We start from the raw sequence: 11,141 nt of genomic DNA, 5'->3' as shown, positions 1-11,141 counted from the left end.
TGGCTTCCCATCCAGTATATATAACTAATTCAGCCCCATATTCTATGTTTCCTGCTCAAAATAACACTTTTAATTACATTAACTTTCCCACGAAACAAAATCTTCCTATGATTAACCTGCAAAAAAACTATTTGTATTCCTGAACTTGTTAATCTTGCTTGACATTTGGGAAAATCCACAAGGAAAGTAGAATAGGCTAATAAAGAAAGTGGTGTTTGATTAGTATTCGAGGTTTTCATCCTTAAAAAGCCATGATGAACGCTTTGGCTTTGCAAATTTAATACATACTAATAAGACTTGTCTTAACGAAACAACGTTTCTCTAGACTTATAGAAGCTTACCACGGAGACTCAAGTATCCACTACAATTGACGACTTGTGAGACTACAGCTCTGCGTTCAACATCTTCGCCCATTTCAGCCGTGTCCAAGCCCTTGTACACTATGAATAAATTGAGATTTTGGGCAGTACACGGATAATAAAGATTATTATCCAGCGGGATCACAACTGCATATATAATCTCCACCTTGGAAAGAACTTCCTGCAGCAGCAACAACAATTATTTATGATAATTGTTATCTCGTGGTATGTCATTATAATTGATAAGCAAGACTTACCTCTGAGATCCACCTGTCATGTGCACAAACTACAAGTTTCAAATACAAATAAGTCCAATCAAAATCAGAGGAGCGACAACGTGATTCTTCCTGCAAAAGAAAGAAAAGTACATTATTGATTTTTTAATTGATCATAAACAAAACTGATGTTGTTCTAATAATCTTACCAGAACACACTCTCTCTCAAATTCCGTTGGCAGCATACAACCAAAAGGCAGTAGATAAAAAAACTGTTCCAGCAAAGAATCCGACGGCCAACCAGGCCTCGCAGAAGTATCTGACGGCAAACCACGCCTCGCATTAGTATCAAACATCCCAGGATGAAACTGTGCCGCCAAAGTTTCTGACGGCCAATCAGGCAGTACAGGAACCTCCGCCCCATCATGAAAGTGAGGTACGAAGGGCCTCTTGATCGTGACTACAAATATTATTCATCAGCAAGTGATGTGAGGTTATAAACTCTAATTGTAAAATAAAATAACAAATGGGCGATAATGCATAACATGTTTACCTTCATCTTTAAATCTAGCAACAGAGCACGCCAAATACAAGCTGACACAACTTCTTTCATCAGTTCGAACCTGGAATTCTTTCTCCTCCAATGTGATAGGATCACGTACGAGCAAAGTTACGTAGAAAGAGGAGACAAGGTTCTGCAACATGTTGACTTTCACCATGGAAACAAACTCGAATGTATTCCCCTAGCAGATGTAAACCAATAAAAAGAAGTAAAAGAAGGAGGTATAACAGACATTATGTTGACAAAGCAGAGACTAGTTATATTTACAGAGACTAGTTATATTTACCTTTAGAAGAGAGTACTGACGAAGCCCCAACTGAGCATAAAGGTTGACCAACGTTCTATAAGGACAACCACCCCTATCACGTTGACAGTCATAGGGTATCAGTCCAGAGATCATTCCGGCCATAGACGATGGTATTGAAACATCTTCAATATCGAAACCCTAATTAAGACAAACAACAAAAATATATAAAGTCCCTAATTAAGACATATCCCATACATTCCCCCATAAATATCAAACCCTAAATTAAGAACTGAGATCAGGGATTAGTTGTTAATTTAGTGAAAATAAGGAACAATCCAACCGTAAGACTTACTTCCGATTTTGACACTTGTTGCCAGTATTCCCTCTGGGCAATGTCATATTCTTCATCAGTATACATATTTCACTTGTGTGGTGGATGCTAGGTGGTGGTGGATAGTCCTATTAAAACTCAACAAAGAGCGAAACAGAGAGTCAAGAGAGGCAGTGAAAAAGATCGAGAGAGACAGAGACATATACTAGAGAGACAGAAACACAAACATAGATCAAGAAAGACAGAGACAGAGGCAATGAGTCGAGAGACATAGATCCAGAGAGACAAGACAGAGATCCACATATACCTTGTTCTTGAGCGAGAGAGAGACAGAGCGTGGAGAAGCCAGTAACAGCGAGTCGAGTTTAGAGACACAGAGAGTGACAGAGAACTGAGAAGTCGAGACTCAGAGACTTTCGAGAGAGGGAGACACGATTTTGGGCTCGGCGCTTGAGAAATGAGATGAACCATTAGGGCGTTCTACTCCTGAATAATTCAAACCAACACACACTTACAACCCAAAACCCAAAAACGACACACACTAACAACCTAAACACACAAAAACCACACAAACCTAACTGGACAAAAACGACATGCTTGTTAACATATGCGGGTAACCCGCTAACCCGCTTCCGGAATTAATAGGATCCGCACCGGAGCATTGTAGTTTGATATCCTTCGTTTAACATCTGCACTTGTTCACACTTTATTACTTGTACTAGGTGAGTGAAGTACTTTATAAAAATACTAGTGGTTTTTCCATGCTATCCCCTAGGTTCTTGTATGTTTTATCACGTAATGAATTTACAATTTATTTTATGGTATTAGTAAAGAAACTATTTTCAAAAATATAAAAATGAAAATATGTTGAAAAATAATATTTTTCGATCTATTTGATAGTAGTAAACGACTACAATGTATTAATTTATTTTGAAGTTGCTAAGATAAAAGAAGAATAACATAAATAGTTGTGACTAATTGATATAATTAAAGTTAGAGAAATAGTTGATAGTCATTACAAAGTAAATTTTAGTTTGAAAATGAATAATGTAAATGCATGGGTTTTGTGATAATCTATTTAAATAGTAACAATCTTTGCATACTTTGTCCATGTCAACGATGTGGCAATTTGTTAGGGACTTTATTATGACCGTATTGGTTAAACACTTTGTCTTTAAGGGGATCCTGAATCTAGTAAATTAATTCTTAATCATGCTCCAAGATTGATCGGAATTTTATTTATTATGTGTAAACTGTTGAATCATTTACTCATTTTTATCATCTTTTCAGTTGAAACTGTTTGATATTTTGATATCCAGCTGCAAATTTTATTTCAAAAACTAAATTTAGTAATAGAATTATTGTGATAGTTTTTATGAGAATATATTTTAACAGTGTAAGTCTTTTGATTTGTTTATTATTTTATTATTATCTTAGTAAAATTATATTATATTGCGTCTCTCATTTATATTATATGAATATACCTTTTGTTTTCATAATAGTATTTTATTTGTATTTTGAGGACTTTCAGAAATTCATGACATAACTTTTTCCTTTATTTTACATATTTATTTTTGTTCTTGTGTTTATTTTTGAGGTATATACTTTTCCTTTTTAAAAAAGATTCATATTTTAAAAAGATACATTTTTACACTTACAATACATTGTTTATTTTAAATTTTACAGTTCAAAAACAAATTGTTTTTTTAATTATATTGATTAAAAGTTCTGGGATATAGTTTATTACAGATTAATATGTCAATAATAAATATTTAATATTTTTATTAATATGGGTGAAAATAATAAAACTTACATTTAAAAAGAAAAAGAGAAAGAGTATATCTTTTGGTTTTTGAATATTTTTATTAAAAGATTTTTTGATTGTAAACTACTTTAGTTTTGTTTTTCATCAATTTCTTGTTAATTTCCTTTAATTTCATTTGATGAACATTAAAAGACAATATCGTTAAAAAAATCCCTAAGTTTTTTTTTTTTTTGTCATCTCATAGATTAATTGAAGGTTTCCAAGATTACAGACCCCATTACAAGCAAGATAACCCAACCTAAATATACCCTAACCAAAAAATTCTTTGAAACACCCTTCAAAGCAAGCAACACTTAAACTTGAAGCTTAAGAGGATCAGACTAACAACCCCTGATCACACCCAAAAAAAAAAGGAAGACAAACCAACAAGAGAGATTAACTAAATAGAGGAAAGCAGTTCCTCATTCTGAAAGATTTCCAACAACCAAAAAGGCGCACCTGAAGCAACATAGGACTGAGCATAACCTCCCTTGGTTACACTTTGAGCTATGAGGAAAGCACCCCTGTTAGTTAATCTGTCTTCTTTAATCACCCTCCACCATTCAAGATTTCTTAGCCTCCCAATCATCTCTGTGTACTGAGACGTGAAATTAGGCCATGCCTTTGGTCTCAAAAGCACATTTGGCTAAGTGGAATCACCAATCGCTATTGTCACTCTGTTCACATGATGGAAACACAGACTCTCCACAGCCCAAATAAAACCTTGTAGTTTTGCTTCATCTGAGAGAAAAGATATTCGAGAAAGCTCGTCGACTGTGCATGATCACCTTGACAAACTCGTTTCTAAGAACCCACGATCCTCCACTCCTCCGATTTGCTTTGTCCAAATCAATCCCAATATTGCATTTCAGCCAACCACGATTAGGAGCAATCCATCTTCTCTCTTTGTTCACCACCATTTTTCTCTCCTTCTCCTCTACTTCTTTCTCATGATTCTGTGCCAGAAGCCAAAACTCTGCCTCCTCCGCAATTCTGGGAATCAAATCCATTGCCACAAAAGCTTTACCTTCTGGGTATCAATTTCTCACTTTCTCACTTAAATCTCTGTTCTTCATCAACATCATGAGATAATGGATATTAGAGAAGTGAGAAATTTTATCATACCCATTCTCCGGTAATGGCACATTAGCCAGAGCCCAAACTTGCCTAGCTATGGAGCAATCAAAGAGGATGTGGTTGATCGTTTCGCCTTCGAAACCACAACCCTAAGTTTAATTCTAAGCTGCCTATTTATTTAGATATTTATGTGTTTTTCTTATTTTGTGTGTTTTGGGTTATATAGTATATTTTCATCAAACTTTTATACTGTCCGCGCTTCGCGCATAATATTGTTTATTGTTCTTAAATATGATCTTTGGATGATGTGATTATGTGGTCAGCATTTATTTGTGAAGAACATTATTTGGTGTTTTATTATGTTATGTAATAGTAGGGAATAAGTTAATATATTAAGTGTTTGTCTTTTTAATAATGTGTTGTTGTGTGTATAATATTACTTGTTAGTGGTTAAATGAGTTTCTGATGTAAAACATATGAACATTACTCTTTTTAGATGTTTTTTGCACTCTACCCATATTTTGACCTTGAGCCGTCACCATCTATGTATTTCGTTTACTTCTCCGGTGTGTAGTGTTTCTCACCATCATTAGGAAAAGACTCACTTATGTGCTCTTGTTTTTTCTCACATTTTTCTTCTGTGAGATTATCTGGTATTTGTTATAGATCAGACATATTAGTTCTATGTTGTGCGGTTGTTTCTTACAGCTTTGTAGGTTATTTCGGTCAATATTGGTTCTCTTTTTCTTTTAATTTTGGCTAATGTTAGAAACTATACCTCGTTAGGTTCGGTCAGAGTTGAGTTGTTTTTGATGTTGTCTTCCTTGTCGTTGGTTTGCCGTTGATAGTTTCTACTCGTCTTGGTTTTCGAGATCTGGTTTTTGGTGATCTGACTTCTATGTTCTTTTTCATAGCTCGAGGATGGCTCCACGGTTTGTTGATTTCATTTTGTCTCTTATCTTTTTTTTTTCTCTCATCTTGTTGCACCTTTCATCGCGATCACGTCTCTGGTGGCTCTTCCTTTCGCCACATTTGCTACTCCAGGTTTGGATAGTGATTATCTCTGTGTATGCTTTAAGCGCTTGGAAGGTTGTTTATGGTCTCAAGCTTGAGCTCTGTTTTCTTGGTGGTTGGCTTCTATTCTCTCCCACTCAGGTTGTTTATCTTCTTCTCATTCATCGCTTGGTGTAGGTGTGCGGAGTTAGTCTTTTGGAGCTTTGGTTTTTTCTATCAGAGCTTTGTAGTTCTTCGCTGGCATGAGCGCCTTGTATGTGCTTGTTTAGTTTGTGAGGTATTTCTTATCCTGAACTGGTGGTTGTGCTTCCGGTGCTTTAGACATGCATCTTTTTGTTTCGTGGTAACTTTGTTTTTCCGATGATTTTTCTTTCTCTTACCCGCTTTTTTGGCTTTTTGCGCTAGTGCTTGATCGCGACTCTTTGTGTTTCGGAGATTGTTTTGTCTCATATTTTATCTATTTACTTTTTTCTGACATGTGCTTGTTCTAACCAAGACATTATATGGTAAGATGAGATAGGTTAGTCTTCTTTGTTTATGTCTTCTCAGCTTATTGAGTTAGTATTACTATGGTATTTTGCTTTTTCTCTGTGACTGTGAAAAGTTTATATTTAGATTATGTATATCACTCTAATTTCTTCTTATTAGTTTGGTCATTTTATATTTTTAATAGTTAAACAAATATATAATTTGTAAATAAAATAATAGAAAATAGTAAAAATAATAAAATAACAAACATTTGTGTTATCTTTAGGTGTGAATAAATTAAATATTTAAAATATATTTCCATTATTTTATTTATTTTTTATTCATCTTGAATTTTAATGAACAATAAAATAGATTATCAAATTTCATACAATAATAGTTAGTGCGAAAAGAATTATATAGTCCACAAATAGAAAGTAATAAGCCAAATTGTGATAGTGTAAAAGAAGAATGACCTAAAATGTAAAAAGAAAAAATGGAACACGTGTCGCAAAATCTCCCTGCCACTTATCAGAAGAAGGGAAGAAGCCTACTTAATATATAAAGAAGATATATATTTTTTAGATTTCTTATTTTTTTGGAAATCTTTTTGATTATTTATAAATCTTTAGTTGTGCTTCTCCTTGTGGATAACCCCTAATACAAAAGTAATTAAGAAAATATTGTAAACTATCATAAAAATGTTGTAGTTTTTTAACTTTGAAATGATGTAGATTATTTCAACCTTAACTAAAAAAGAGTTGATCGCCTTGAAATTTACACCGGTCACGGCTTACCTTGATTGCTTTACATTACAGTGAAAATAATTGTTACTGCGAAAATGTTTCACGCAAAAAAATTAAATAATAGAACAGTCAGAAAACTAAAATGCAGAGAAATAGTCATCATTTGTTAAATCTTGTTTTTTCTCAAACTATAAAACAAATATTTTTTACAAGCAACTTGCCTCCGTATCTATCTAATTTCACAATATATAACACATTTTTAACCTTCAAAAATTCTCCAGCTAAAGAATTATTTGATACAGAGAAACAACAGCCATTTTCTTACATCATCATCCTCAAGAACCTAACTCATCTCTATCTTACACCTAACTACTTACTCGGGTCCATTACCAGCGATTTTCTCGGAGTTAAGGAATCTCAAAGTTCTTGATATTTCCAACAATGAACTCAAGGGAAGCATCCCAGCCTCTCTTTCAGGTTTGACCAGACTTAGAGTCTTGAACCTTGCAAATAACTCATTCTCAGGGGAAATTCCCATGATGATCTTCCAAAAACTGAGGCAAATCACGCCTTTCAGCCGTCGCATAAATAGTTCACCCGCCAATGATAGCTTACGTGTGCATCACAACACTTGATTAAGCTCTCTATTATTCATCCAGAATAGAAAAAACGCAAAAGAAAAATAAAATATCAGCGGTGGAAGCAATTAAGTTAACTTTAATGCAGTTTAATGTTCATAGATCATTTTTTACCTGCAGTCACGTCTCTTGCTCTCTCTGTCTCTCTCTCGTTAGTCTTCCATCATTCTTCTGGAAAGAACAACGTACAAAAAGATAACTTTTGTTTCTGAAAGATCAAAGATGCTGCTTTAATATGCACTCGCATGTCTTTCAGATGTATAAGAAAGATGTTGTGGTCACTGATCACTCTGCTCGTGTTCATACCCCTACTCACCTCAAAGTATTTGGAAAATCCGACTACAACACCATATAGAACTGCTGAAAACAATATCTGTTGCCTGGTGATGGAGCTGCCAGAAAGATAAAGAGAGGTTCTGTAACCGTGATTTCTCGTCCTTAGGTTATGAAGCTTCTGATTCTTGCAACGGCTACACGAATTGCATCCTGCAAAATTAGAATGTAAGTTGTTATTACTAGATTTTGACCCGAACCGCGCTTTGAAAGCGCAGGTTTATTATTATTTTTTTTTCAATTGACAAATATTTAGTAAATATCATATTTTCATATATTTGTGTTTTATTTTATGAAAGACTTAAACTTTTTATTTTTATTTATCGTATTTCATTTTAAATGACTATTTATGTTTAAAAAATTAAACTTTATTTCTTTAATGAATTAAGTTAGTATAACTCTGGTAAATTAATTTTATTATGTGGTTAATATTTTAATAAAAAAATTATAGACTTTTAATAAAGATTTATAATTTTCAATGAAAAAATTCAATTTTTTTATGAATGCTTAAATTATATTAAGAAAAGAAAAAATAATAATTAAGAATAGTTGAAAAAAAATTATTTGAACTTGGATTCAATGGCCCAAAGGAAAAAAAGGTGAGAACTGGATCTGATTTCTTAATCGGGCCAAATGGCCCAAGAGAGATCTGATGTGGGCTGGATCCAAAAACATGACCTAATATAGATGTGTTATTAATATTACTTGATTGCCCTTAATGAAACATGCAATGCTATTAAAGAAAAAGACAAGTTAAAGTAAAAAGGACAATATGATCCTGCTTTAATAGTATAGACTAGATTTCAATCCGCGCTTTGAAAGCGCGAGATTTTTTTCAATTTGAAAATCTAATTTAATTTTTATTAAAAATAATGTATTGTTTTAAATATTATAAGTTCATATCATATTTGGATTAACTATTATTTGGCTTTTTAATTGTACAGTAAATTATTTTAATATTATTTGAGGTTACAAGTTTTAAATTATAGTAATCCAATTTTGATTAGTTAATTAATTGGATTGACATGTGCTTGTTACCATTTTTCAAATGATGGTAACAATCTTTTTTTTGAATATTTCATATATAAATATGCGCTTATTACCATCTAGCCAGAATTATCATCATTTAGTATATATCTAATATTGTTTGTTACTATTTTTTTTATATCTATAACAATATATTTTTTTAACGTTTTATAACAATATAGTATATATTTTTCTATCATTATTTGAACAAATGTTTTATAACAATATATTGTTATCATATAAAAGAACCTGAAATTTAAGATTTATAAAATTAGTCTCATTTCAATTGGGACTCACACCATTTTAATCCTGAATAGTTTGGACTTATTTAATTTTAAAATTCAATAATTTTGCCTATTTAAACCCGTAAAATTATGTTATTTTCGTTAGATCTGTGTAAAAGGACTTAAAATATTTTCATTAATATTTAGATATTGATTTTTAGTTTTTAAATTACATTGGAAGTGCGTTTTTATTAAAAATGTTTAACTTATTTGTTTTAAATGACTTTTAGGAAATATAATTATTTTTAAAAATGATAATTAATGAGTTAAATGAAAAGAAAACGTGAATATAGGCAGTAGATCCCATGAATATTTTGTCATTAATTATATTTTTAATGAATTATGTTAAATTAAAAAGGGAGTGACATTACTTTGTAAATAACTCCAAAACCAATGGCAAAATCTTATTATTTTGAGCTTTAAAAGCGTGGGATTTGTTCTTTTTGAAATTTTGTAAAAAAAAATAATTATAAGATTATGTATTTTTATATAAGATAATCTGATATATTTAATATTTTGTTGATTATTTTACGTTTAAAAATTATAAGAGATGTTATATATGCTATAAGAAGTTGTATATTTATATTTATATTTATAGAAATTAACTTTAGAAATGTTAGTAGTTAAGTAACATTTATGGTTTTACTTTATTTGTAAAGAAAATATATAGTTTGGCATTAAAATAAATATATTTGTTACCATAACTATAGTGATATCTCCTTTTTTTCTCACCCATGAACTCACATTCCTTTATCACATCAAAAACCTATCTCACACCCCGTATGCAATTATCGTATAAGAGTTAGATGAGTCTTTTGATTGGTAAAAAAAATCGTGTTATTTCTAATTGGTGTATTTAATAGTTATCAAAAAGAATTAAAATATTTCAAAATAGGAAATGACATAACCTTGTAAATAACTTCAAAAACCAAGGGTATAATCATAAGAGTGATTATGCTTTAGTAGCATAGACTAGATTTTGACTCGCGCTTTAAAAGCGCGGGATTAATTATTTTTTATCAAAAAAATATTCATAACTTAAAAGTTGTACATAATTTATATATTTTATTTTTCAATGATCTTTTTTTGGTTACCAACATATACAATACATATAATTATGCAATATGATCACATATATATATATACTTATTCATTGGTTGACAACATAACTTTTTTTGTTGCCAAAATTTGATAATGATGTTTTAATATTTTTTTGTTTCAACATAAAAATAGTAAAATAAATAAGTACTGTTATGTTCTGCACTTAAATTTGTAATTAATTATCAGTAATTTTACTTTTAGTTTGGGGCAATTATCTCAAATAACTCTTTTTAAGTTTTTGTTACAAAAATAGTTCTCAAGGAAGAAAATGACCAAAATAGTTCTTTTTATTTTGAAATTTTTAATATTCTTTATTTTTTAAAATTTGAAACCCTATCCCCAAAACCCCACCCCTTAACTCTAAACTCTAAATCTGATTAGTTAACCCTAGGGTAAAAATACATTTTTACTCTTTAATAAAACTTATTTTGGTCATTTTCTTTACTGAGAACTATTTTTGTGATAAAAGCTAAAAAATGGATATCCTAGGGAATTTCTCTTTAATTTGACATCTCAATAATTTAACGAAAATTATCCAAAATTGATTTTAAAATAGGCTAAAATTTTAATAAAATCGCAAATAGTTAGATTTTTAATGGACCTATTATTACTTTAATCTCGATTTATGCTATTTAGCTGCTGTGATTTTAATATTATAAGACGTGATGTGGATATTTTATGTTAAATATTTTAGATCTCTCATTTAAAATTACATAAGATATTCCAAGAAGTATAATCATAGATGTTACTGTAGTTTCCACATTTTTTGGTTGCAAATATTTTCAAAAATAAAGATAAAAATTATGGAGATTGAAATAATAGACAAAGAACATTGTTTAGTTACCATATAAACATTAAGAGATTATAAGAAACTGTAAATGATATCAAACTACCTAAATATCATTTATGATGAAATTGAAATGAGGAAAATATTTCAGT

At 30.9% G+C, this 11,141-nt stretch overlaps 1 protein-coding gene and 1 long non-coding RNA gene across 3 annotated transcripts in view; both read right to left on the bottom strand.

The window, feature by feature from the left end:
- Positions 1-200: 200 nt before the first annotated feature.
- On the bottom strand, positions 201-2,193 carry LOC106304086 (UPF0725 protein At1g23960-like). Of its 2 annotated transcripts, none has more exons than XM_013740474.1 (7): positions 2,022-2,193; positions 1,736-1,851; positions 1,423-1,581; positions 1,128-1,317; positions 784-1,034; positions 617-706; positions 201-540 (listed from the first exon to the last, which is right to left on the bottom strand). In XM_013740474.1, the coding sequence occupies exons 2-7, from the start codon at positions 1,799-1,801 to the stop codon at positions 328-330; spliced, it is 969 nt and encodes a 322-aa protein (XP_013595928.1). In that variant the 5' UTR covers positions 1,802-1,851; positions 2,022-2,193; the 3' UTR covers positions 201-327. The 2 variants fall into 2 exon arrangements, with proteins under 2 accessions (XP_013595928.1, XP_013595927.1); XM_013740473.1 differs by having other exon boundaries at positions 1,736-1,842.
- A 5,675-nt stretch (positions 2,194-7,868) lies between these two features.
- LOC106305392 overlaps positions 7,869-11,141 on the bottom strand; it is a 7,668-nt gene continuing 4,395 nt past the window's right edge. Inside the window, exon 3 of the long non-coding RNA XR_001262977.1 lies at positions 7,869-7,944. This is a non-coding gene — a long non-coding RNA (uncharacterized LOC106305392). The remainder of the gene's footprint in view (positions 7,945-11,141) is intronic.

Source organism: Brassica oleracea, chromosome C7 (assembly GCF_000695525.1).
Source record: "Brassica oleracea var. oleracea cultivar TO1000 chromosome C7, BOL, whole genome shotgun sequence".
Classification (NCBI taxonomy): domain Eukaryota; kingdom Viridiplantae; phylum Streptophyta; class Magnoliopsida; order Brassicales; family Brassicaceae; genus Brassica; species Brassica oleracea.
This window is presented reverse-complemented; position numbering and strand designations above follow the sequence as displayed.